Raw genomic sequence first — 27505 nt, 5'->3', positions numbered from 1 at the left:
GGGCGGGGCGGGTCCCAGGGGATCTACAGGGTGGGTGGAGCGAGCAGTTATGGCTGCTCTCAGTGCCGTCCCCAGGGGCTCTGCCTCTCAGAGTCCCAGCAACCGCTGCAAACCTCGGAGAGCGAGTTCCGACCGAAGCCAGACAGTCCCGCTTCTCCCGTTTGAGTCTGGGTCCCTAGAGACTCACCCGGATCTGGAGCTCAGACCCTGAGACTCCCTCCCGATTGAAACAGACAACTGCGCCCTCAGCTGCCAGCCCGCTCCGCGCGCGCACCTCCGCATCTTAGTATTTGACTTCAGCACTGCGCCTCCTCTGAGTCTCGGTATGCTATTCTCTTTCCTCCTAGTTGTAGAACTTCCACTCAGCCAGCCTTCCTGTGGTTCTGGATGATGTCCGTTCTGTCTTTTAGTTGTATTTTTGAAGTGGTTGTTCGAGGCAGCAAACTCCGGCGTTAACCTATGCCGCCATCTTGGTTTCCTCCAGAGTCCTTCGAGATAGACATATTAATGATGAAAGAAAATCATCAATTGGCTGCCTCCTGCATACCCCACACAGGGGATCGAGCCTGCACCCCAGGCATGTGCCCTGACTAGGAATCGAACTGAGACCTCCTGGTTCATAGGTTGATGCTCAGCCACTGAGCCACACCAGCCAGGCTCCTTTTTAAAGATTTTTTATTGACTTAGAGAGGGAGAGAGAGAGAAACATGCATGTGAGAGTAGAACATCTATCGGTTGCCTCCTCCACACTCACTACCTGGGAACGAGCCCGCAACCTGGGCATGTGCCCTGACCAGGAGTCAAACCAGCAACTGTTCAGTGCATGGGAGGATGCCCAACCAACTGAGCACCACTGGCCAGGGCCCTTGTGATTTTCTTAACACTTTCTTTTATCTAGTTACTCTTTTATATGACCACAGTATATAAGACATTTACAAAATATGTGTCAATTGACTGTGTTATTGGTAAAGCTTCCAGTTAAAAGTAGGCTATTAGTAGTAAGTTTTTCCACACTGCTCGGCTGGCCTGGCTCAGTGGTTGAACGTCGACCTATGAGCCAGGAGGTCATGGTCAGGGCACATGCCTGGGTTGCAGACTCGATCCGCAGTGTGGGGCATGCAGGAGGCAGCCAATCAATGGTTCTCTCTCATCATTAATGTTCCCCTCTCTTCCTCTTCCTCTCTCTCTCTCTCTCTCTCTCTCTCTCTTTCCTCTCTCCCCTCTCAAATCAATAAAAATATATATTTTTTAAAGTTATCTGCAGATTTTCAACTACACAGGGGTTAGCGCCCCTAACCCCTGCATTGTTCAAGGGTCAACTGTGCTCTCATAATCCTTTTTATTTCTGTAAAATTTATAATTACTGTCCCCTCTTTTCTGATTTTAATTTTTCCTATTGGCTAAAGGTCTGTCATTAGTCGATTTATGTGGATTTTTTTTAAGAACCAACCCTTGGCCTCAGTGACTTTTCTGTTGTTTTTCTCCTCTCTATTTTATTTATCTCTGCTATAATATTATTTCCTTCCACTGCTCGCTTAGAGATTTAGGGGTTTTTTTTCTTTTTTATCTAGTTCCTTAAGGTATAAAGTAGACTGATTTGAGACCCTCTTCTTTTATAATGTAAGTAAGCATGTACAGCTATAATTTCCTTCTTACTACAGTTTTTAGTTTTGATATGCTATAACTGCATTGTCCTTTATCTCAAGACATTTTCTATTTTCCCTTGTAATGTGTTGCTGAATTTACACATATTTATGAATTTCCCGATTTCATTACTGATTTTATTCCATTGTGGTAAGAAAAAATACTTCGTATGGTTTCAGTCTTTTAAAACTTCTTGAGGCTTGTTTTATGGCCTAACGTACATTCCATCTGGAGAATGCCCCATGTACATGTGAGGGTATGTGCGCTGTGCTGTTGTTGGGTGGGGTGTTCTGTGTACTGGCCTGTGTTATTCGGGTCCTCCTTTCCTGACTGATCTTTCTGGGGTTCTAACCTATTAAAAGTAGGGTATTGAAGTCTCCTACTATTATTGTAAAGCTATTTTGACCTTCAGTTTTTCAGTGTTTGCTGTGGGTCGCTTTGAGTTTATCTTAGTTGGAATTTGAGTTTCTTAAATATGTATGTCCGTTTTCTTCTCTAGCATTTCTTGCAAGGCAGGTCTGTTGGTAATGCGCTCCCTCAACTTTTATGTCTTATTTCTCCCTCATTTTCAAAGAACAGTGTTGCTGGGTATAGAATTCTGACAGGTTTGGGGTTTTTTCTTTCATCAATTTGAGTAAATCAACCACTGCTTTATGGCCGCCAAGATTTCTGATGAAAAATTTGCTGGTAATCTTATTGACAATTCCTTGTGTGTGACAAGTCTTTTGTGCTGCTTTTCAAGAATCTCTTTGTTTTAGCCTTTTGATAGTTTGATTATAATGTATCTTGGTGTGTCGTTGAGTCTGTTCTACCTGAAGTTTATTGAACTTCTTGGATTTGTAGATTTGTGTCTTTTACAAAATTTTTAAAGTTTTCAGTCATTTTATTTTTAAGTTATTTCTTTCTTCTGCCAGCTTAAACATGCTTTTGAACTCCTCTAAGGAATTTCATTTCGGATTGTTTTCCTGTTTGTCTGCATCTTTCTTTAGTTCTTTGAGCAGCTTTCAGATAGTTGTCTTAGTCTAGCAAGTCTGCTGTCTATGCTTCCTCAGTGACGATTTTTTGTGACTTTGTTGAAAAGTGAACATTTGAATCTTATAATGTAACTCTGGAAATCAGATTCCCCCCAGATTTTTTGTTTATTTTTTCACTTGTTAGAAGTGTCTCTGAACAGCGAAGGTAGAAAAGCTTAAGGTTTTCTCGGGTCTTTCCTGCGCCTGCATCTCTCCCTGGGTATAGGAGGTTGCTAACACACACACAGTATCTCGCAGTCTCATAGACCGGCATCCTGGCACAGCTCCGTTTGGTCCTGCGCTCTCGGGGCTGCACCAGGGAAGACCCTCTCCAGCCCTCGGGTTGTTGGCAGGTTCATTTTCTTGCAGGTTTGTGACAAGGGTCCCGGTTTCTTACTAGTTTTTGGCTGTGAGCCCACCGTCAGCTCATAGAGGTTGTCCGTGAAGTTGCTTTTGAATATCCTAACCCTTACATGCTGGGCTCCCCAAAGGGGAAAGAATGGAACAGCTGAGGCTGCTCTTTTAAACGCCTTGGAAGCTTCTCTACCTGGTGGGGGAGCAACACGGCTGCCTGTCTGTGTGTCTGCACCTCCCTGGTCAAAAGCAGCAACCAGGTGGGATGAGGAACCTCTTCCTCCTGGTTCCCCCATGTTTCTTGAGCCCCACTTTTTCCTCCCCTTTGGGGAGCCCAACATGTAAGGATTAGGATATTCAAAACCCTCTGGCAGGGCTTTCCTACTGTCGCAGCCACAATACTTCCAGGTTTTTAAACAAGTCAGTGTACCTACCCGTGTCCCCACACCTGCCCTGCCTACTATCTTGATGACTTTTTAAAAGCCTGCTCTCTTGGAACTCTCTAGTTTGTTCCTCCATCCTCTCCTCCACCACCATAAACCCCGGCCCTCACACAGCTCCCCTGTCGTCTGTATTACACCGGGCGATGAGGTGCAGCTACATGCACACTGCACATATACCTATAGATTGCTTTTTCCTTGCCAATGCCCTCGAGAGAGCAGAGATAGAACCTGGGACTGAGTTCTGGCTTTGTACGGTGGCCTTGCACATGTTACCTGACCTGTGCCTCAGCTTACGCTTCTGTAAGATGTGGACCACAGCCCCTCTCTCCCAAGAACACTGCGCCACTTCAGTGTGTTCTCGAGTGAAGTGCGGGAACCGGGCATGTTTGGCAGGGCTGCTGGGCGGGCACTTTTCAGAACCAGGGCTCTGGGCAGAGACGCAGCCCTATGCCCTGCTGTTTGAGGCGATGCGTCTGGCAGAGGCCTGAGGCCCAGTGGACAGTCCTCAGGACCCAGGTTCCTGAGGAAGGAGCACTGAGCTGTGATGGGCCAGGACCCAGGGTGGGTGCCCAGGGTGGACCCACGGCCCCGCAGGCTCAGGTCCTCTGTGTCCATCACCTGTGTCCCCAGTGGCCAGGCAGAGCCCGGCACTGAGGCCTGGTCCTCCCCTCCAGACACCGTCCTTCCCGACACTCAGGACCTGGACCAGGCCCCCACCCCCAGGAACTCTCCTTCCACAGTCTCCTGGGCCCCACACGTTCCCCCACCCACAGAAACGTCTACACCGGCGCTGGATTCCACTCTGTCCACACAGCCTTCCACGGGCCAGTGACAGACCCAGAGCCTCTGGGCCTCCTCAGCAAGCTCTGCATGAAGTAACTGAGAGGTTTCTCCTCTTTCAGCTTCATGGCTTTTAGTTTAGAGATGATACAATGGTTCTAATTAGAATCTGGGTAGAATTCTTCTAGAATAATGATAACAGCTACAGAATGTGAATCTTACAAGGTAATTGCTTCCACTCCATTCCATTTGTAGGTAGTGCTAATACAGAAGTATTACTATTAAGTCCACTAAAGCAATCCACAATACAGCAGTAATTTTTTGTCTTCTGAAATGATTTTGACCATTTTCTCTTTTAGTTTTATTGCTGTTATTGAAGTGATTACATAGTAGCTCAAATGAAAGCTTCATAATGCTATAATTTGTAGGAGATGATTTATAAATGTACAGTTATAAAATGTGATCTTATTACAAACTTATTTCCATCTTATTTGGCCTCTGGCTAGTATAAAAACAATACTTTTTGTTTTGCTACTTAAGTATATTCTGTTGGCCCAGGAAAAGAGCAATTTCTTGTCTCTCCTCTAAAATAATGTTCATTTTCTCATTTCGTTTCACTTGCCTACACAGCAGCCTCATTTGGGGAAACTGGCAACTTGGTCTCTGTCCCCTTCACAAACCGGAGAGAGCAAAGCGGACGGAATGTAAGCTCATATACAGAAAGACCCAAAGAAGCACCTATCAAAAAGCCGTTAGAACTAATCAATGAATTTACACCACACCTTCCTAAGGAGCCTTTTTATGCATTTTCACCTATTCACCCCCCGTGGCAAGGGAACAATAAGAACACATAAGAAGAACACATGTTCTGGTGGACCAGGTAGCTCAGTTGGTTAGTGCACCATCTCGTACACCAAAAAGGTTGTGGATTCGATCCCCGGTCAGGGCACATATGGGTGGCAACCGATGAACGTTTCTCTCCTACATTGATGTTTCTGTCTCAAAAAAAAAAAAAAAAAATCAATAAACATAGCCTTGGGTGAGGATTAAAAAAAGAATGTGTGGTCTGGGATAAAAATTAATAATACTGTAATGTGTTATGAGTTCATAACAAAATATATATTAATAGCACAATGGTAAGAGAGAGATGGAAGGTTACTGTGGTCAGATTCTTACATTGTAGGTGAAGTGGTAAAACATCATTTGAAGGTAGACTGGTGAGTTCAAGATGAACAGAGTAACTAGATAATTCACTAAAAGAATGCAGCCCGCCGGTGTGGCGCAGCGGTGAGCACTGACCTGGGCACCAGGAGGTCACGGCTCGATTCCCAGGCAGGGCACATGCCCGGGTTGTGGGCTCAATTCCCAGTGTGGGGCATGCAGGAGGCAGCAGATCAGTGATTCATCATTATTGTTTCTATCTCTCCCTCTCCCTCTCCCTCTCTCTGAAATCAATAAAAACATTTTAAAGTAAAAAAAAAAATATGAAAGACAAGAATGTATATGTTATCCAGAAACATGTAAGAAGTTTAGTACATCATAACTAGGTTTCCTCACACTACATTCACAAGGTATAGGAGCAAAAATAGATCTGAATTATATTTGGTGGTATTTTATTTAAGATTTTCATCTATATGTGTACATGATATAGGTCCATACTTTTTTTTGTTTTGTTAATCCTCATTCGAGGATATTTTTCCATTGGCTTTTAGAGAGTGTGGAAAGGAGGGAGGTAGGAAGGGGAGAGAGAGAGAAACATCAATGTGAGAGAGACACATCGATGGGTTGCATCCTGCACCCACCCTGGCGGGGCAGGGGGATCAAACCTCAGGTTATTAGGGGTTAATTTCCAAAATATATAAGGAACTCATACATCTTAACAAAAGGAAGACAGACAATCCAATTACTGGTAAAGATGGGCAAAGGACCTAAGTAGACACATTTCCAAAGAGGACATACAGAAGGCTAAGAGTCATATGAAAACATGCTCACAGTCACTGATCATCCGAGAGATGCAAATCAGAACAACAATGAGGTACCACCTCACACCTGTCAGAATGGCTATCATCAACAAATCAACAAACAGCAGTGCTGGCCAGAATGTGGAGAAAGGGGAACCCTCATGCAATGCTGGTGGGAATGCAGACTGGTGCAGCCACTGTGAAAAACAGTATGGAGTTTCCTCAAAAAATTAAAAGTGAAACTGCCATTTGACCCAGTGATCCCACTTCTAGGAATATATCCTAAGAAACCAGAAACACCAATCAGAAGAAATATATGCACCCCTATTCATAGCAGCACAATTGACAATAGCTAAGATCTGGAAACAGCTCAGTGCCCATCAGTAGAAAAGTAGATAAAAAAGTTGTGGTTCATTTACACCATGGAATACTATGCAGCAGTAAAATAGAAGAACCTCTTACCCTTTGAGACAGCATGGAGGGACCTGGAGAGTATCATGCTAAGCAAAATAAGCCAGAGAAAAAGATAAATACCCCATGATCTTATATGTGGTATCTGAGGAACAAAATAGATCCAGAGACACAGAAGCATGGAACAGACTGACGAATCTCAGAGGGAAGGCAGCAGTGGAGGGTGGAGGGCCATTAACTGGGGAACTTAACATGCATAGCCCACGGACACAGAGTGTGGTGAAGGCCTGGGAGGGGTGGGTGAAGGTGGAGGGGGTCAATGGGGAAAAAAGGCGGGACATCTGTAATACTTTCAACAATAAACATAAATCTTAAAAAAATTAATAACAATCGTCTATATCATCAGCATTTAATTTTAAAAGAACATTTAACATCAAAACTTTTCATAATAAAATAGTATAATTTTGATTGTCCTTTCTGAATACCTCACTTTGGTAAACTGATTTTTTTCCTACTGATGGATAAAAACTTTAACCCCAGCTCACAGTGGTTCATAATCCAGTGTTTGTTACCCCTGGTTTGACCCTCTTCCCGCCCCCACCCCCCCAATTAGCGGTTCATTAGCCAGGACAGCTGGTGCCCATCAGTACACCTTCCTCTTCCCTCCTGAGGTGCCCACCGGCCTGTTGCAGACTGCCTCCTGGTTCCCCCATGTTTCTTGAGCCCCACCTTTTCCTCCAGACCCAACTCATCTTCCATAATCCCCTTTTTTATATTATTTGGTTAATCCTCACCCAAGGATATTTTTTCCATTGATTTTTAGAGAGTGTGGAAGGGAAAGATCGAGTAAGGGAGAGAACCATCGGGGTAAGAGAGACACATCAGTCGGTTGCCTCCTGCATGCGCCCTGACGGAGCCAGGAACTGACCCTGCAACCCTTCAGTGCGCAGCCCGCTGCTCCAACCACTGAGCACACAGGCAAAGGCTACTTAACAGGCTTAACTCCTTTACCTTTCTTGTATAAAATATAGCCCCGACTCGGCACAATTCTCTCCGGGTCCATCCATGCGGTCCCCTAAGAGCGGGTGGTGCTTGCTCACCCTGTGAGGCCGACCGCTGGCACCTGATCTGACTTCCAGCCTCCACCACTGTCCCGGGTCCAAGACGGCACCAGGAGAGAACCCCGGACTCGCCTCCCCCCCAGCACACACGGAGTCAGCAGCTACGCCAGGAACACCGTCCCGTGAGAAAACCTAATGGCTGAGGGAGGCCTACACATCCGAGAAGGAGCGAGGCCCGCCGCCCGGCTCAGCCACACCGTCCGTCCGGGGGAACTGAAAACACTGTTTCTCCTGAGGAGCCAGGGGTCTGAACCCCACATTGAGTTCCCCAACTCTTAACACCTGCACCTGAAAGACCAGCCCCCAGAACACCTAGGTTTCAAAACCAACAGCTCCGGCCCAGGAGACGGCGAGGCACATAATGAACTAAGAAGTGGCTCCGGGGCCAGGCGGGCACTTACCTGCCAGCGCACCCCAAGGTGTGCAGACTTGATGAACAGGCTCCGTCTCCAGGCATCAGCGTGGGGCTGAGGGGCAGGCACCCAGTAACACATCCAGGGCTGCTGGCCTGCGGCACCTCCCGGCTCCCCCGCCCCACCCCCAGGCTCCTCAGCGGTGGGCGCCTCCCTCTCTCAGCGCCTCCCTCTCTCAGCGCCAGCCGTTCTCCACACCTGGGCTTAAGCAGGCAATTTGCTGACCATCAGCTGCGTTAAACCGGGAAGGAGCCTCCTCTTACTGGACTCAAGGCTTCACCAACTGTTCTTAAACTATTTCGTCTTATTAAACCTAGAGAGACTGAAAGAAATGATTTAAATAATTATAAAAATCCTAAGGAACTGATTTCCGTGGGTTCTGCTGGGAGAGAACAGGGTTTGGTTGGGACTTTGAGTCTAATTGTAGGAATTGGGTGAACGGGGATCAGCGGGTCCATGGCCCAGCGTGTATGCGGAGCTGCTTGGTCCTGTGGCTTTGCCAAAGGCCGGCCTTGTTGGCAGGCAACGTGTCCCTGGGTCAGCGCTGGGGGAGATTCCTGGGGCCAGAGACCCTCCTGGCTCCCTCACCTTTGCCCATTGTTCCACGGACTGCTTCCTCGAGGTGGGAGCTGCTTTTTTTCCCTAAATGCAAATTGTTACGCTGCAAATTGCTAATTTCATTAACCAATGTCACCCCAATTAACTTAATAAAAAATACTCAATTAAGCCCTAGTTGGTTTGGCTCAGTGGGTAGAGCATCGGCCTGCAGATTGAAGAGTCCCGGGTTCAATTCCAGTCAAGGGCACATGCCTGGGTTGCAGGCTCAATCCCCAGTTGGGAGCGTGCAGGAGGCAGCCAATCAATGATTCTCTCTCATCATTGATGTTTCTCTCCCTCTCCCTGCCCCTCTGAAATTAACAACAATATATATATATATATACATATATATTTTTGTGTGTGTGTATATATATATATGTATATATATATATATATATTTTTTTTTTAATCAAAAATGTTATAGCCCTAGCTGATTTTGCACAGTGAATAGAGCATCAGCCCACAGACTGAAGGGTCACAGGTTTGATTCTGGTCAAGGGCATGTACCTGGGTTGCAGGCTCAATCTTGGCCCCAGTTGGGGCACCTGCAGGAGGCAGCCAATCGATGTGTCTCTCTCACGTGGATGTTTTGTCTGTCTCTTCCCCTGCTTTCCACTCTCTCTGGAAATCAATGAAGAAAATATCCTCGGATCACTTCATGTCCTTGGCCAGGCGGCCCGGCCTGGTGATGGGGACCACTCCTTGTCCTCAGTCATGCCTCTGTGAGCTCCGTGGCCTTGGCCCCAACCCCAATTGTTACCTTGGCTGGCCACAACCTCTCTCCCTCTCCCTTCTTCTCCCTCTAAAATCAATCTCTAAAATCATTTTTTTTAAAAGTTGGTTAGAGCATCGTCCTGATACACCAAGGTTGTGGGGGTTCGATGCCCAGTCAGGGCATATGTGGAGGCAACTTATCGATGATCCTCACATTGATGTTACTCTCTTTCTCTCTCTCCCTCCTTCTCAAAAAATGTAAAAAAAAATATATATATATAAAATCACATAACCTTGGGTAAGGATTAAAAAATAAATGTCTATGCCCTGACCAGTTTGGCTCAGTGGATAGAGCGTCGACCTGCAGACTGAAGGGTCCCAGGTTCGATTCCGGTCAAGGGCATGTACCTTGGTTGCAGGCACATCCCCAGTAGGAGATGTGCAGGAGGCAGCTGATCGCTGTTTCTCTCTCATTGATGTTTCTAACTCTCTATCCCTCTTCCTTCCTCTCTGTAAAAAATCAATTAAAAAAATATATATATTTTTTAAAATGTCTAATAACAATAGTTAACACCTTGAAATCGTGTTTGGAGAATCAGGCATATACTGTGTGTGGGGGTCCCCCATAAATGAGCCATTTTCCTGACCTTCCTCATCCCTGGGGGCCCAGCGCCCAGCGACGCCATGCTCAGGTGAGGAAGCTGAGGTTCACAGTCCTGGAGTCACGGGCTCAGATGCGACTGCAGGTCCTCGATCCTGCCACTTACAGACGGAGCTCAGAAGACCCCCCGCCCCCACCGGCTGTTCAAAGGTTGCTTTTCCTAGGAACCAGTCAGTGTGCCCGGGCAGGTGTGGGCGAGCCCTTCTCACCAGTGCACGGACTCGACTCCCTTTACCCAAACGCCATTCCGCAACCACCACGCTGCGCGCTCCTCCCAGAGCACGAGGCACACGGGACCCCAGGCTCGCAAAGCCCGAGCACAGTGAGGACCCGAGGCACCTTCTCCCCGCAGCCTGCCGCCCGCATGGCACCTACTAGCTGCCAGTCTGCAGTCACCTGTCATTCTAGATACCCGACCGGCTCCTGTCATTCTGAATCCAAGACACCTTCTCACAAAGACAACTCTCCAAGTAACTGTAAAATAGTTTACAACTAGCTCCACAAATAAAGGGAAGAGTCCAGTCAAATGGACGCCTGGCCCCTTGACCTCTCCCATGTTCAGGTATCTCCGTGACTGCTCTGGGACGGTGGGTGAGTGCACATGCTGAGCTGGAAGTCCCTTCTCTGTAAAGCAGGGGCTGCCACCTGGGGGCTGCCGGGCCCCCTCTGTCTGAGGCCTGGAGACATACGACCCTAAGGGCACCCGCCGCTGATGAGCTGGCATCCCAGGTGCATGGATTATGCTCCTTGGACTGGACTGTGGTGAGATTCGAATGAACACAGCTGCAGGCTTCACCCCACCCCGGCCTGGAGCACGGGGACCGCCTGGGAGAGTCTATGGCCTGAGGCGGCCGAGTCCTGGCCCTGAAGGAGGCCTGGCTGACTGGCCCGCGTGGTGTGGACACTGTCCTCACGTAGACGTGGCACTTCCTCCTGGGGCAAGTCCTTCTAAATCCAGAATCGTAATTTTAGGACTAAAGTAGTAACCACCAGACCTCTGTCCTACTGCCTATTTCTCATCCTGTGACATTCCAGCCTCGCCCTCTGCGTGCTCCGGGGAGCAACTCCTCAGCTCCATCCACTCCCCACCCGACAAGGGCTAGTGGAGGTGAGCGCAGGGAGAGGCTTCAAACATGGAAACAGCCCTGCAGGGGGCACAGCGGAGGCCTCGGCACAGGGCGCTGCTGTCTGCAGCCATTTCCCCCGCTGCACACACAGGTTGTGGCAGCCTGAAGCATGGACACAAAGCTGAAAGAGACCAGATTCCTGGCACACCGGTCAGGACAGCATGCCTCAGGGCCATCACAAACATGCGCAGGCACACCGGTCAGGACAGCATGCCTCAGGGCCATCACAAACATGCGCAGGCACTCCGGTCAGGACAGCATGCCTCAGGGCCATCACAAACATGCGCAGGCACACCGGTCAGGACAGCATGCCTCAGGGCCATCACAAACATGCGCAGCGCCTGCTTCAGACCCGGCTCCAAGCCGAGACCCTGCCCAGGAAGGACACGTGGAGCAGGCACGCTGGCCGGGAGCGCCAGCCCCAGGGGCCAGAGGAACATCCAGGCACAGGAAACACCTCACAGAAACAGGCATCTTAACACATAAGGGACAACACCTCCTTTTATAAAATATTTATTCTAAAAAAATCACACTGTACAAATTTAGATAGAACGTTCTCAATACTCATATTTATAAAAATGTGAACACAGATGAGCTAACAAACTTCTGTTGCTGCTTCTTTTTAAATTAGGAAGAAGTGATTTTTTTTTCAGGTACAATGATAGTAAGTGTCTAGAAGACATTCAAAGAGCTGGCCGACAGAAAGCGGAAGTCACCTGCCGGCTCCCCCGGGGCTCGGTGCGGTTCCCAGCGCTGGCCACGCAGCATGGAAGTTTGTGCTGGGGTGAAGCCAGCAGGGTGTGTTCATAATTTCCCGTGGCTCTCACCAGGCGGGTTTCTGTGCAGCTGTTACAAAGGTCTGTACAGAGCACGAGCTCCCGCCAGGCGTGACTTCTGAAAGTTAAAAAGGACATTCCGAACTGTTTCCTACAGTTCAGTCTGTCCGCCCGCAGACGGAGGGGCGATGCTTTCACCTACTCCAGGCCAGGGAATCTTGGTTTCCTGAAAGGTTATTTTAAAAGCTTCGAGTTTCAGCTCCAGCATTTCAAGTGGCCTCACCTCCATGGCTCAGCTCCCTCGACCCTGACTCACCCTCTTTCTCACACAGCGAGCAGGGCCACGACTGTACCGACTGTACCGCGGAAGCCTGGAGGCCCCAGCATCACATGGACAGGGCAGAGGCGGCGCGGGGAGGCCAGTGCGGGAGCCTGAGCGGCGGCCTTCACCTCCGAGGTGGGAGTGGCCGTGTCACAGCCAGGGGTGCCAGGCGGGGTCCATGCGGCACAGGTTGTCCAGGCTGTTGGCAGCGGCCACCAGGGTGTTCACTTTGCTCTCCCCGCCTTCAAACTGGGCGAGGTTGTGCAGGCGGGTCATGATGGCGGTGACAGCTTTCTGCACCAGGGAGACCAGCTGCTGACTGTCCATGTTCTCGGGCTGCCCGGCGGCCGAGAGAGGAGAAGAGGTGTCCTCCTGTGTCTTTTTGTGCCAAGCGATGATCTCGTCCCGAAGCACAGTTTTCAGGATGCCGTCCACCTGTGCGAGAGGAAGAAACGCTCATGTTCAAGCACGAATGACCAGCAGGCAGCTTCCCGCTGAGAGGCAGCTGGACCCGGCAGGCCTGCATCCCAGGAGCGGAGGAGTCCGCAGCGGGGCTGGGCTCTGCCGACGCTGGCTTTCCGTCGGCAAGTGTGGTCCGAGCAAGCCTGGTGGCCACCCGGGGAGTCAGGGCTGAAGAAAGAGGGCACGGGAAGGAGGAGCCCACGTGGCAGCTCTGCCAAGGGCATGGAGCCGCTGGAACTGTGTCCTCAACGGAGGTGGGTCTGAGGTGCGTAAGGCAGAAGGCAATTCTAGAGAGGGACTGCCTACGAAGCCTGCACACCTTCCTGAACTGAGATATCCAACAATAACCTACTGTCACAGTCCAAAGAATGCAGAGCGCCCAGGACTGTTCAAAGCAACTTCACACGAACATGTTGATGGTTTTATCCCGCGGTATTAGGTGCTAACAGCATGTGTTTTAGAGGAGATTCCCATACAGAATGGTCTGTTTCACTCACTGCAAAGGCATTCACTACATTTAGGCTGTGGAGAAATTCTGGCCCCGAGTTTGGAGAAGGCCCAATTTCTTCCCATCTACACCAGCACAGCCTATGCACTGAGCAGCGTGTGGCGTTACTCCAAGCTGTAACAGGCCTTTAAAATAAGGAGCGCCTTATTGCCAATAAGTCAGCAAGCAACAAGTGCTGGCGAGGATGTGTTCTATTGGTGGGATTGCAAACTGGTGCAGCCAGTATGGAGCTTACTATTTTCCTCCAAATATAATAGATAGATCTACCATATGATCTAACAATTCCATTTCTGGGTATTTATCCAAAGATATCCAAAACACTAATTCAAAAGTATATATGCACCATTGCATGTATATGTGCATATATAGATGTTCACTGCAGCATTATTTACAATAAGCCAGATATATGATGCAGCCCAAGTGCCATTGATAGACAAGTGGGTAAAAAAGTAGTGGTGCATATATACAGTAGATTAGCAGCCACAAAAAAGAATAAAATCTTGCCATTTGCAAAAACACTGATGGACCTAGAATGTATTATGCTAAGTGAAATACATCAGACAGAGAAAGACAAATACCACAGGATTTCTCGTATATGTGGAATCTAAAAAGCAAACAAAACAGAAACTAACAGATACAAAGACAAACAGATGATGGCCAGCTGGAATGGGGGTGGAGGGGCTGGTGGAAAAGGTGAGAGGATTAAGTAGTACAGACAGGTAGTTACAAAATAGTCACAGGGATGTGCAGTACAGCATAAGGAATATGGCCGATAATACTGTAACTGTGTATGTTGCCAGGAGAGTACTAGACTGATGGGGTGATTGCTCCGTGGGTTATATAAATGTCTAACGGCTATGCTGTACACCTGAAACTCACATAATAGTGTCATTTGTAATTGAAAAATAAATTTCAAAGGAAATAAGGACTCTTCCTTTCTAGAGGTTTCAAACTAAATGCCATTTCCAGGAGTTCCCTACATTGGTTTCCAGAGGACAGCCTTTCTGTCTACCCGAGAACTTCACATCTCAAGCCCTAAAACATAAATGGATAACAGTGAACTGCTATTCACTGCATCAGAGCACCAACTCCTCACCAAGAAGAAACCGAAAGGCCATTTATATTTATTCATGTTCATAAGAGTTCACCACGACATCCCAAAATCGCCTTCCACACGTCGGATGTGTGCAACGGCACCTCAGAAAGACGTGTGGAAATGTGAAGTCCCTGTTCACAATGAAGAGCTTATTCAATAGCTAAAAGCTGTCCTGAGTAAATGTGTTGGGAAAGCAATTAGAGTCTAAAGCCTCTTCTAGGCACAAACTGCTTATCTGAAAAAAAAGGAAGAAAGGGAAAAAAGATATGGCTGGTCTCAGAAGTTAAAAAACAGAAAAAACAAAACAGAAAAAGTAAACTGTGTTCTGTCCTCCACTGTGAAGAGACAGGTCCTCCCCTGGCTGTACAACCTCTGACATGCTGTTCCCCTTCCCTGGCTCAGTTTCCCCACCTGCACAATTGCTGGGAGAACACGATGAGAACCCACCAGGACAGCCAGTGCAGCGCCAGGAGCCGACAGTGCCCGGGGGTGGCAGACGTGCTGCCGCCCTGTCACGCGGGAGAGCTGTCACACAGCCGCACGTGGCCCGGGCACCGAGCCACACCTCACATCACTGGGGGTTTACAATGGGGCTCACGTGCCGCATTCATTTAGGCCCCATCTCCACGGCCCTCCAGAGAACACATCTGCTCTTTCAGAGAAAAAAGGTTTGCAAAGCGAGAAACAGAAGGCAGCTATAAAATGGAGTAAACCAGACAACAGCTGGGGGAGGTTACCCAGCAAAGGCCCCAGGTTCCGCACCATCCTAACACCTCTTTTTAAAGCCCTTTTCAAGTGAAGGAGCTTTCACTGTACAGCAACAACACGCCCTCCTCGCTCAGCTCTCCTCCTCACAAGCAGATCAGCACTTCCTGTGGGGTCACACGTGTACTGCAGGACCCTAGCCCAGCCGTGGGCAAACTACCGCCCGCGGGTCGGATCCGGCCCGTCTGAAATGAATAAAACTAAAAAAAAAAAAAGACCGTACCCTTTTATGTAATGATGTTACTTTGAATTTATATTAGTTCACACAAACACTCCATCCACGCTTTTGTTCCGGCCCTCCGGTCCAGTTTAAGAACCCATTGTGGCCCTCGAGTCAAAAAGTTTGCCCACCCCTGCTAGCCTGTGCTTTTCGCAGACAACCCATGACCTACCTTAAAGTTTGGCTGAGCAAAGCACCGGGCAACAGCAATCATGGAGGCGGTCAAGGGGCCAGAGACGCCGATGGTGGTCAGAAATTCAGAAATATTGGGCGTGAGGCGAAAAGGAACAGGACGGTTGGCATCTAGGTCTCCAGTCGCGTCGTTGATATCAAAGCGGAAGTAGGCGACGTTCAGTTTGCCAGTGTCCTAAGTTTCAGAAGGAGGCATTTTAGAACTTAAACAAACAGCAGAACGCAACATCCAAAGGAGAGGGTCTGGCTACTCACACCACACTACCTGGGCGATCTGTAACATCTCGGGGTTGAGCCGGTTTAAATGCAGGACGAACTCCGCGAAGCCAATCAGTGCGAGCTGGATGGTGAGCATCTTCCGGAACGTCCAGTAGTCCGTGGCGTTGGGGAAGGTGTGCAGAGCCCACTCCTTCAGCATGCTGCGCGGCACCATGTTGCTCTGCACTTCCTTGAGGATGTCTCGAAGGACCTGAAATGACATGCCACCCCATGACTCTCCCATCCAACTCACTTATTCTTTTCCTCAAAAGGAAAACTCTCAAATTGTAAATTCTTACGTGGCACCAATAGAGCTAATTTTGTCAATAGCATATGCAGTCTCCTCTGACTGCACGGGGATGCACAGATTGGTCGGTTTCCCCCCAGGGATCCACCTGTGGTGCTCTGAGCAGCGATGGAGCCGTCTACTAGTAAATAAAGCCCTGGTGCATGAGGTGTTCCTGGGCTTGCCACCTCCCGTGTTTTAGGAAGCACATAGAGCACAGAGGGTACATTACCTAATGCCCCAGCAGCAACCCTGATAAACATGAACATCGCTTAGAAGAGGTTTGGCTGCCATGAGTTTGCAGTAAAGTTATTTTTAAAATTCTAACTCTTGAGCTGCTTTGTAAGTGCAGGTAACGAATCAGGAACCTCTCCAAGGTTGAAAACTTACCTTTTTTCCTGTTATAACAACCAATCTGCAGCAAATGTCACTCAGTGGGCCTCTTGTTTCTACCAACTCACAGGTCCAAAACGGAACCTCTCACCCACCCCCAACACACACACGCACACATACACATGCACACACACAATGCTCACACTCTCACACACATATACACACACACATGCGCGCACACACTATTCTGAGCACACTTGTCCTGGAAGCAGAAAGCAAGCCGTTTCTGAGGCCTCGGGTGGCAGCTCGAACGCCTGACTGCCCTGAGTTAGTACCTGGTGGCTGGCTTGCGTCCCACGCGCCTGCACCGTGGCCAGCCTGTCGTAGTAGCGCGAGATGGGGTTGTCATGCTCGATGCCCTTCTTGGCACAGCGCTGCTTGTAGATCTCCACGAGGGAAAGAGAAGAGGGGTTGTCTTCCACGAGGCGCATCTGTGGCGACACCGCCACAACTCGCGGAACTGAGGAGAAAGGGGAGAGAAACGGGACAGCTGAGAGAGCATCACCACAGGCCTGCACTCGCTTCAGCCTCGATGTCCTGAGCAGAGGAAGTGGGTGTGGGGCACATGGGCAAAGCTGGAAGGACGCTGAGCACACACCACGCACTGATGTAGCACACGTGGCACAGAGCTCAATCGACTGGTGACGGAGCCTGAGCTGCCATTACCCTGTGTTTAAGACACAGAGGGACGGAAATGCTTTAGAAGGCAATCTTTAAAAACCGTAAAGAGCCCAGCTGACCTATAAGCATCGACCTATGAACCAGGAGGTCACGCTTTGACTCCCAGTCAGGGCACATGCCCGGTTTGCAGGCTCAATCCCCAGTGTGGGGTGTGCAGGAATCAACTGGTCAGTGATTCTCTCTCATCATTGATGTTTCTCTCTCCCTCTCCCTTCCCCTCTCTGAAATCAACAAAAAACATATTTAAAAAAGAGAAAAAAACACACAAAACAATAGAGGCTCTGCCAAACGCACTGGTGCTGCTGAGCAGCCAAGCAGCAGCTGTGAGCCTGTGCCCATCGCTAGGCCCTGTGACCACCTGCCCGTGGACTGCCGGCGAGGTGACCAGGGGCTCTGCCTGCTGATGGACAAAGTCATTGTGGTCTAATGTCAGATAAACCACAGCTTCTGGTTTGCTTCCATGGCTTCAATCCATAAAGAAACGGGACAGCTGAGAGAGCATCACCACAGGCCTGCACTCGCTTCAGCCTCGATGTCCTGAGCAGAGGAAGTGGGTGTGGGGCACATGGGCAAAGCTAGAAGGACGCTGAGCACACACCACGTACTGGCACTTGGTGGTAGTCAAGAGTTTGTATCTTTGGCCCTGGCTGGCATGTTCCGTGGTTAGAGCACCGGCCGGTGCACCAAAGGGTACAGGTTCGATTCCTGGTCAAGAGCACGGACTTGGGTTGCAGGTTTGATCCCCAGCCCTGGTCGCAGCACTTGCAGGAAGCAACCAATCGATGTGTCTCTCTAACATTGATGTCTCTCTCCCTCTCTCTCTGATCCTTTCTTCCTCCCTGCAACTGTCTCTCTAAAAATCAATGGAAAAAAATATCCTCAGGTGAAGATTTAAAAAAAGAAGTTTGTATCTTTGGAAGAAGAGCAATCTATTACCCACAGCCGGGATCAACACTACGATCACATGACACGGTGTAAACACGCACACAGCTCTCTATGGACTTGTTTCTCAGTCTACTTCTTATTTGGGCTATAATACATTTAAAGGTAAGAAATTTTAGGTCAAATTGGGTTAGATCACACCTTAGCTATCAGAAGAAAGTTCCATATACTATGTACTGCGATGGGCTCCTAGCCTTGGATTTAATACTAAAATGACTTGACAACGGCTTTCTTCTCTGGGTGGGATGGTAGGTGTCTCATCTGTTCCCATTACAGACAGAAACAGGTCACTCATGAGCCACCCAGGACACCTCAGTTATGGAAAGACCTCACTCAGATGCTGCCACCTGACCAAGATCCCTGCCACCCGACCTCCCGAGTCTTGTGTTTCACTCGCTGAAGGCAAGCTCGGGCCGTGCCCACGTCCTGCAGCGAGTGGCCCAGGAGTTCAGAGGCCTCGCTTCACAATCAAGTATGCTGGTAACAGACCCATAACAAGCCCTCCACTCAGCCCAGGTTCCACCAGAGCATGGGGGCTCCTGGGGGCGTCAAGGTGGCAGGGGGCACAGACCTAGCACCTCCATTCCCAAATACTTGTCAGAGCACCCACCTTGCAGTGAGGAGCCTAAAGGCTGGGGTGGGGGCTTCTCCAGGGCAGGGGTCCTGTCGAGGGACCGGCTCCTCCTCGCAAGGCCTGCACCCTTGGCGAAGCTCAGTGCTTCTCAGTGCTGACACACGGCGCACGGGAAAGCCCTGACAGGCTGGCCAAAGCGCACTGCGAGGGAGCCCCAAGTGCGGCCCTCCTACCTGTGAAAAATAAGTGCCGCTTGGTGGTTTCTTTTCTCTTCTCTAAGCAGGGGTTCAGCAGGCGAAGCAGCTGCAGCACGCGCTCCTCCCTCCGCGACTCCGTCAGGCAGGCGTCGTTCATGACCAGGTACGGGTAGATCTTGCCGTTGTGCCCGCGGATGTACAGCCTCCTGGCTGCGGTGTTGTGCTTCTGCACAATTTCCACCCTGGGCATAAACCTACCGGAACACACAAGCGCTCTCAGTCTCCATTCCCAATCCTTTCCTTGGAAAAGAAAAGGGAGCTTTCCAAATGCACCGGTAGAACTGTCATGGGAATGAAGACGCGTAGTTGCCACATTTGTTGACTCACACCCCACCCTTGTTCTGACAAGGTGTAAGTAGTGCAATTATATCAAAAACCAGGGAGAAGCCACGGCAGAGGGAAAACAAAAGCAGAAAGATGAAGCTGGAGCTTCAAAAGAATCAAACCTGGAGTCCGACTCCAGGAGCTAGCTGTGGGTCGCTGCTCTGGCCCTGAGCACCGCAGCGGCACGGGGGAGGGCCGGCCCTGCCGGGCACGCGCAGGTGCCCCGAGGAGCAAGCGAGGGACTGACACACCCCTGCCCTCACCTCCTCACCCTGGGCCTCGCCCCGATACAGGTCAGAGGGGAGGGCGATGGCCAGGCCCCAGGCAGGTCTGGGGGAAGGAAGACTGAATTCTGACGGTGGAAAAGCAGAGCTCTGTGTCTGAGTTAGAAATAACAGGAAGCACCTGACTATTTGTTAAGGGAGCCTCTCCACAGAACTCTTTACATTTCAAATGAGATGCAACACACACCACTGCATTCCACAGCATCTGGTGCTGTTTGAACACTGGGCTGTAAGTGTGAACAAAGACACGGGGACTTAATTTCATCAAGTTCTATGGGGAGTCGGAAAAGCTTCTTTGGAAGCAAATACAAACTTGACTCAAACAAGACATTGAAGCCATCAGTCAGACCCTTTCAGGGCTGGTCACTGAAATCCTAGGACAGTCTTGTTTTCGGAGCACGGCACCAGGCCTGCCTGCAGGGGATGTGCCATGATCGAGCCAGGCTCCGCTCACTCACCGAGCCATCAGCCAGGCCCCGCTCACTCACCGAGCAATCTTGATATAATAGTGCGTCGGCTTTGGCATCAGGAACTCCCCTGGGATTTCCACTTCAGCTGTCTGTGCGGAGAAATTGCTCAAAAACCGACACTTTTCTTCTATGAGGAAGAATTTTGGAAGTTGCTTGGTTTTGGCCTCCAGAATTTTGATCCACTTTTTCAATTTAGAAATGAGGTTATGAAGCTTCATGGATCCTGGAACACTGAAGTCAAAATCTTCAAGATAAAACATGAATAAGCATTTCAGTCATCGGGCTCTTCCAATTCATCCCTAAGCCACTGCTCTGCGCCTCCCAGCTGGGAACAGTCTGCATCAAGCCCCAGAAGCCCTCTTGCTCTTTCTCGTGGAAATTGGGGCCTGAGACAGAGCGAAGCCCCTGGTGTGGCCGGCTCTCCAGTGCCACATGGACCTCACCCCAATCATGACCTGTCCTCTTCAGGAAGGATGGGGGGACCCCAGGGGGCCCCTGCATAAACGTCTCAGCATGGAGCCCCCCCATCACCACTAAAAGGTGCCGGAAGCCTGCCTGCCACCACTAGAGGTCACCTCAGGCCTGTGTGAACATGAACGCAGCACCAGGCGGCCCGAAGGAGACAATAACCAGCAGGAGAACGGGTTATACATCAGTTCCTCAGAAGGAATGAAGGCAAGAAATCAAAATGACAGAAATGGAAAACATGCACTTTTCACTTAAGCAAAAACACTCTGGTTCTCAGAGTTTATTAAGACTCAATAATAAGAAGTCAATTAGCCCTAACCGGTTTGGCTCAGTGGATAGAGCGTCAGCCTGCGGACTGAAGGGTCCCAGGTTCAATTCCAGTCATGGGCATGTACCTTGGCTGTGGGCACATCCCCAGTAGGGGGTGTGCAGGAGGTAGCTGATTTCTCTCTCATCAATGTTTCTACTCTCTATCCCTCTCCCTTCCTCTCTGTAAAAAATCAATAAAATATATATTTTTTTAAAAAAGACGTCAATTACATGGAAAGTCCTTCTTTAAAATAAACCTCATTTCCCACCCAGATTAGCACCAGTGGTGGAGGGGGTTCTCGACACCCTAACCTGCCAGAGCTCAAAGGCCAGGAAAGCCAACGATTTCTGCTGGAAACGGGTCCGTGAGAGGCACGGGGAGGCACTGTTCGTGTGCTGACAAGTTCCGATGGATCCTGAGGCCAAACGAGGCGGCCCGTGACGACAGAGGCACCTTCACACACAAGCTGGAGGCAGCGAGGGTGCCAAGTCTCTCCAAGCCTCTCCCAAACACTCTCCTCTGCCCCGTTAGGTCATGTGGGTGAGCCGGGCAGGGCTGCCCTTCACTCTGGGGGAACGTGATGGGCTGTGTCTAACTTTCTTCCACCCCCTTACAGATGAACACAGCGCTGGAACAGAGACGGTCTTCCCCGGCGCAACGAGCAGAGCGACCAGAGGCCTCTGTGCCAGGGCCTGAAACTGACTGCAGTTAAGGTGGCTCAGAGCCTGACAGCCTCCTTTCAGTTCTTCTCTCCCCCTACCCCCCAATCCAGAAGACTTGTCCCACTTCACATCTTTATTTCAGACTGCAACTGATTTAATAATCTGGAATTTTAAGATGAAGACACACTGAATATCACCTCTTTTAAGTAAAATAGGACAGCTTCCATGAACCCGAACCTCAAACCCTTCCTTTCCTGGAGGATGGCAGACCACACATCCCACGGACTTTACAGAGAACATCTGAGAGGATGGGAGCCCTTCAGTGTAAACGCTCTGAGAGGGCATGACTCTTATTTTCCAGAGAGCACTTTCCTCCAGAGGCTGGTTCTTCAGAGGAAGCTCTCAGCCGTATGCCCAGCTCACACCTCGAGAGCAGGACACCAGCCCAGCGCGCCCGGAGTGATGATGGGACAACACACGCTGGGCTTCCCATGGGCCTCAGGTCAGTCCTGCCTACAGCTGCACAGTGTCCTTTGCAATTAGTGGGGCAAATGGTTCCTTTTATATCTATCACTGCAACCTACTTTACAGATATACATGTTTTAACTATGCTCTCTGAGATATAAATCTTTTAAAAAGATACTTAAATATCTAAAAAATGTGAACCATTTATTATATGGTTTAACATAACAATTAAGAAAGAATTTCTTGTGTTTTGTTAATCCTCACCCAAGGATATTTTTTCCATTGATTTTTAGAGAGAGTGGAAGGGAGGAGGGGAGAGAAAAAAAACATCAACGTGGGAAAGACACACTGATTGGTTGCCTCCCGCACATGCTCCGACTGGGGCCAGGGATCAAACCTTCAATCCAGGTATGTGCCCTTGACTGGGAATCAAACCCACAACCCTTCAGTGTACGGCCAACACTCTAATCACTGAGCAACACTGGCAGGACAAGAAAGAATGCTTTAAAGATGGTTACAAAAGCAATAATTAAGCTGAAATGTTTCTTTTGGCTTTGGGAAATTTTACCAGGCAAGTCTTGTTTTCGTGTAATAATCACTCATGGGTTGACACTCAGGACTTACAAGCCTGCAGAAGTTCCTCAGGCTCAAGTCTGGGACTGGTGCTCCCGGGGGGAGAGCCCACCCCAGACGAGTGGGAAGGAGGCAGAGCAGACTGGGAACGAATGCTCTGAGATCCAGGGGACGCATACCTGCACCTGCTGAGGGACGAGGACCCCAATCTGACAGATGGAGACAGGCTAAGGGAGATTGGACATTTACCTCAGATCACGCAGAAAATGGTGGAGCCAGAACTCATGCTCCCACAGGTCTGGGAAAATGCATGAATCTGAACAACCTCCCTATCACTGTCCACCAGAATGCCTACCAGTGTGAACTTTACTTGTCACCCTGAGCCTTGCACCTTTGAGTCTCACTGTTGAGTTTTCCCACAAAGACCAAGTGGAGGGAGGGATCGAGGAGCAGGAGAAGGGTCTGCCTGAAACCATCCTACTTCTAACCCCAGAGGTGGAGCCTGGTGCTCTGGCTCCAAACCACAACCCTTCACTAGAAAGAAGGACATGCAGTTGCAGGCTGGTGAGCCTTAAGCTTTCTTGTGATGAGTCTAAACATTATAACCAGCTCACCCAGTACAGTGACAAGACAATTAATGAAAAATGAACAAATAAAAATAAAATGAATAAATGCAATCATCTATGCTAAAGCCCAAGGAGAAACAGTGCGTGGAACGTTCCCAGTGCAAGAAGAACAGAGTGAGACTCACCGGTGGTGAACTGGCCCTTCAGCTTCTGGAAGACAGGGTCCTGCGCAGTGGCCTGCGCCCGCCTGGCTAGAGACTCGGAGGCCGCGCTGGAGAACATGGTGGAGACGTTGGAGACGTTCTCCAGGCCCACCCCGAACGTGCTCACCAACTTCTTGACGAAGTTCAGAGTGTGGGGGGTGATTTTGGCATCAGACACTGCTCCACTTTTCTCAAATGCGACAGAGTAACATTTTGCCAGGCCCTGTTGGAGCTGCCTGAGAACCTAGTGGAAAGAGACCAAATACCATTCACAAAAGAGAGCTCTTGATTCGAGCAGCTACCCCACCAACTTCAGAGCGATTTCTGTGGCACAGTTGGTGTAAAATCATGTGAGCTCCACACAGTGAGCTGTGTTTTTAACAATGCGGAGTGTCCTGAACATTTTTAAAAAACAAAACAAAAAATACTTTTTGAGTCATGTCCATCCCCTTCAGTTGATTAACCACGGGAAAACCTCATTTGGATGCTGTGTCACTGCCGCACGTCTGTGTGTGCACACAAAACAACACTGTGATAACAGCTAGAAAAACACCTGGACAATAAAGGCTGATTATCTTATCATCAGTATACAAACACCACTGAGGGGTGGCCCACTGCTGAGAAGGTCACTGAAGAACCACCTTCTGACTCTGGGGATGACTGCGGTCAGTTACCTAACCACCATGCCTGCTCGCACCGCCACTGCTGCCTGGCAATCAATGGCCTTTAAGTGACTGAGCTCATATGAATGAGCAAAGTAAGCACTGTGAGGGCAGAAGGTTTTCTCAATTTCACCCTCATCTGAAATCTCCCACTTCAAATAGTTAAGGCCACACTAGTGCGCAGACACTAACTTCGCCAACTCTATCATTCAACTCAACAACATGACCAGGCAGCTAACTGACCATCACGTGGTCACGAAAGCATGTGGAACGACATTCAAGATCACATCCACGTACCTCTTCGTGCCAGTTTTCTCGGAACCAGACCATCTGATCGACGATGCCTTCCAGGGAAGACAGAAGGGTTGGGTGCAGTTCCCGCTGCATGTGCATGATTCGGCTGCAGCGCCACATGGGTGCTGTTGCTCTTATGGGCCCTGGATCTGATGCAGAATGGGACTGGTTACCCACTGAACTTGGCTGCTGCTGTCCAGAATCTGAGAGCAACACACACAACGCCAATGTCAGCGCAAAACTGACCGATGCTAGAGCTTGGTGCTCTAGAGGACCCACCGGCCAAAGGAACACTGGTTCCTGCCGATGCTGACACACGAGACGTTTCCCCAGGACTATGTGGGAGGATGCCCCGGTTCTCAGGAGAGGTGCTCTGAGGGACTCAGTACAGAGAATGTGACTGTCTACAGCCTGGCCTCAACTGGCTCGGCAGAGTGCATCCATGCTGGTGAGAAAGCAAACGCGGCAGCATGCTGACTGGGGAATCTGTGAGGCCGCACAAGTGTGCACTGTCCTCCCTCTTTTAACTTGACTCTAAGTATAAACATTTTTATTTACAATACATGCCTTGTACTGTAGCTCAAGAGTAGTTAAAAAGAAAGTCTACATTCTTCACCCGGGAAAGCCAAACCACATATAAAATGGTATTTTTGAAAAATATCATCACTTGCTATATGAGAAATGTTATTAAAACCCACGAGCCCCGTTTACCTAAGCTTCAGCTCACTTAGAATAAAAACATCTTAATTTTCAAATGATCAACACGTGAATCTACCGAGGTGGGCCCAGGAGGTCAGGGCAGAAGTGAGCTGTGCAACCTCCTACCCACCCAGCTCGCTGGCGGGCGCTGCTGCTGAAAGACTCTGGTCTCGCAGCATGCAAGTCTGGGTAGTAAAAATATTCTGAAGCAAAAGATCCTTTAATTGTTTACAAAGCAGCATGCTTAGTGGGCAACTGGGACCATCAAATAAGTTATTTCTTTATATACAGCGACTACTCAATATAGATTTAAAACCTTATAGTAACTAACATTTACACTGCTTACCAGGATGTAGTTATACTAATTAGGTAAGTTACTTGTAATTATCTATAGCTAAAAATCTCATATATGATTTCTACTTAAGGAACAAATCACTCCGGTAAATGGACACCCAATTACATTATGGTAAAGAGGAACCATAAATTTCACTCAAGAGGATCAGGCTCTGGTTCTGGTCCCAAAATATTCTCTCTCTCACTGGCTAAAGACTGGCCCACGTGCTAGGAAGTCTGCTGTGGGGCAGGCGTGTCCACAGCCGACTGGATGGGAATGCCCCGTGGAACAAGCCCTCCACAGCCTGGCCAGCTGGCCCCGCCCGAGACATACCACTCTTGTAGCGTTCCCGCTGCTCTATTTTCAGAGTCAGGTACAGGGTCCGGATGGGAAAGTAGACTGCCTGGGGATACACGCGTCCGACCTGCTCAGAGACAGGGAGTAATGAAGAACACTGCTCACTGTTCTTCTGGATGAAGACACTTCGCATCAAAATAACTGATATAAATCATAAACGGGTGGCTGATCTACATTTGGACCAAGGAAGCAAATACTGACCTAACAGATGAGGCCAGATTAAACAGCAGGTAAAACATCCAGTTAGCTTTAAAGACCCAGGAAAGATAACACGGGGCATGCATTTCAGCAGTTCTGAATGGGGACCATTAATGACACAGAAACCATACTTTCACTTGATTCAGTAAGTCTCAGGAAGGCAAAATGCATAAGTCCCTGAAACTCATTCAGGCAACCAAAGGAAAACACAAAAAGACACCAACCAATCAGCCTTCTATTTGGCACAGTTCACGGGAAGTGTGAAATGATTCTAGCTGACAATCAGGCTTACCAGTGAATAACTTTACTCTGCATAACTGAAGCAAGGAGATTTAAAGTTTTCTATTTACAGTTAGAAAAACCAGTTTTATCAAATTGGGGTTACAGGACTCCTTCAAAGAGCTGAGTAGATATTATCTCACTCTGGCACAGCCATAGGGTGGTTCGGCTAATGTACATTAAGAGATGTTCTATGAATGATAATACACATAGACCGAATCTACACCCTGAGAGATAAACCCCAAGCAAAATGCCAGTTTCCAGAAACACAGCTACCTCCTTTCAAGGAAAAAATAAAACCATTTCTGGGTAAAAAACAGATGATGCACCACATGTAAAAAGCCAAGTAAACTGACAAAATTATGAAATTATGAGTGGCGTGTTCCTAAGTGCTTGTCGACGATGCTCCTCATTCATGAAAAGTTACATGACTATCCTATATAATAAAAGCCTAATATGCTAAGTGTCCGGTCAACCAGTCAGCCGTTCAACCAATCAAAGCATAATATGCTAATGATATGCTAAGGCCACTCAACTGCTATGATGTGCACTGACCACCAGGGGGCAGATGCTCTGACCAGTAGGTTAGCTTGTTGCTGGGGTCTGGCTGATCAGGACTGAGCGAGAAGGACCGGACACACCCTGGAGCCCTCCCACGGTCCCTTTCCTGCTGGCCAACCTCCTGCGTCTCTCCCCAGCCCTGATCATGCTCCAGTGGGTTCCCTCGGCCTGGCCTGCATCTCTCAATATCCAGGACCCCTTGAGGGATGTCGGAGAGCCGGTTTTGACCCAATCCTGCAGGCCAGGCCAAGGGACCTCACTGGTGACGAATTCGTGCACTAGGCCTCTGGTAATTTTATAAAAGGAAGCACAAAAGTACTATATTCCAGACTGAGGTATCTTTAAGTTTCTACTGTTTGGGTCCTTCCCCTAATGTTTTCTCAGGACAGGAACATTCTGGAACCATTCTTAAATAATGGTAATGCAAGCCACCTGCCCGATGCCCTGTCACCAACCTCAGTGCACCCAACTTTAATTCTCTAACAGCCACAGCCAAACAACTCTGCCAAGGGCAACAACCTCCACATGCATGGGAGAGTTTTACTCTGAGGGAAGCTCTCAAGACCTCCTGGCACAGACAGGAAATCGGTTATAAAATAGCAATCAGACACACATTTCACTGTGACCAGCTCTCAGCGTACTCACTAGTAATCTTACATTTTAAGAGAATCGTTATTCACAGTGGAGCCTTAGTTCTCGAATTTAATTTGTTTCTGAAGGCTATTTGAGAAGCAATTTGTTCGAAAACAGAATCATTTTTTCCCATTAGAAATAATATAAATTAATTTGCTCCAGAGCCCCAAATGATTCCGTACTTTAACCTTT

The 27505-nt window shown here is 48.9% G+C and overlaps 1 protein-coding gene across 14 annotated transcripts in view; it reads right to left on the bottom strand.

Moving 5' to 3' along the window:
* Positions 1-11736: 11736 nt before the first annotated feature.
* The window catches only part of TRRAP (transformation/transcription domain associated protein), a 114056-nt gene continuing 98287 nt past the window's right edge, over positions 11737-27505 (bottom strand). For 12 of the 14 annotated variants that reach the window (XM_059698250.1, XM_059698248.1, XM_059698256.1 and 9 more), the window contains 9 exons: positions 25619-25709; positions 24256-24455; positions 23279-23540; positions 20068-20293; positions 18948-19165; positions 16793-16977; positions 15846-16049; positions 15561-15755; positions 11737-12772 (listed from right to left, as the gene is read on the bottom strand). In XM_059698250.1, coding sequence (XP_059554233.1) covers positions 12488-12772; positions 15561-15755; positions 15846-16049; positions 16793-16977; positions 18948-19165; positions 20068-20293; positions 23279-23540; positions 24256-24455; positions 25619-25709 — 1866 coding nt within the window. In that variant the 3' untranslated portion in view covers positions 11737-12487. The remainder of the gene's footprint in view (positions 12773-15560; positions 15756-15845; positions 16050-16792; positions 16978-18947; positions 19166-20067; positions 20294-23278; positions 23541-24255; positions 24456-25618; positions 25710-27505) is intronic. The other 2 variants (XM_059698257.1, XM_059698260.1) reach the window with 1 other exon arrangement.

This window comes from Myotis daubentonii, chromosome 5 (assembly GCF_963259705.1).
Source record: "Myotis daubentonii chromosome 5, mMyoDau2.1, whole genome shotgun sequence".
NCBI lineage: Eukaryota > Metazoa > Chordata > Mammalia > Chiroptera > Vespertilionidae > Myotis > Myotis daubentonii.
The sequence above is the reverse complement of the archived record's forward strand: the minus strand, read 5'-3'. Positions and strand labels throughout refer to the sequence as shown.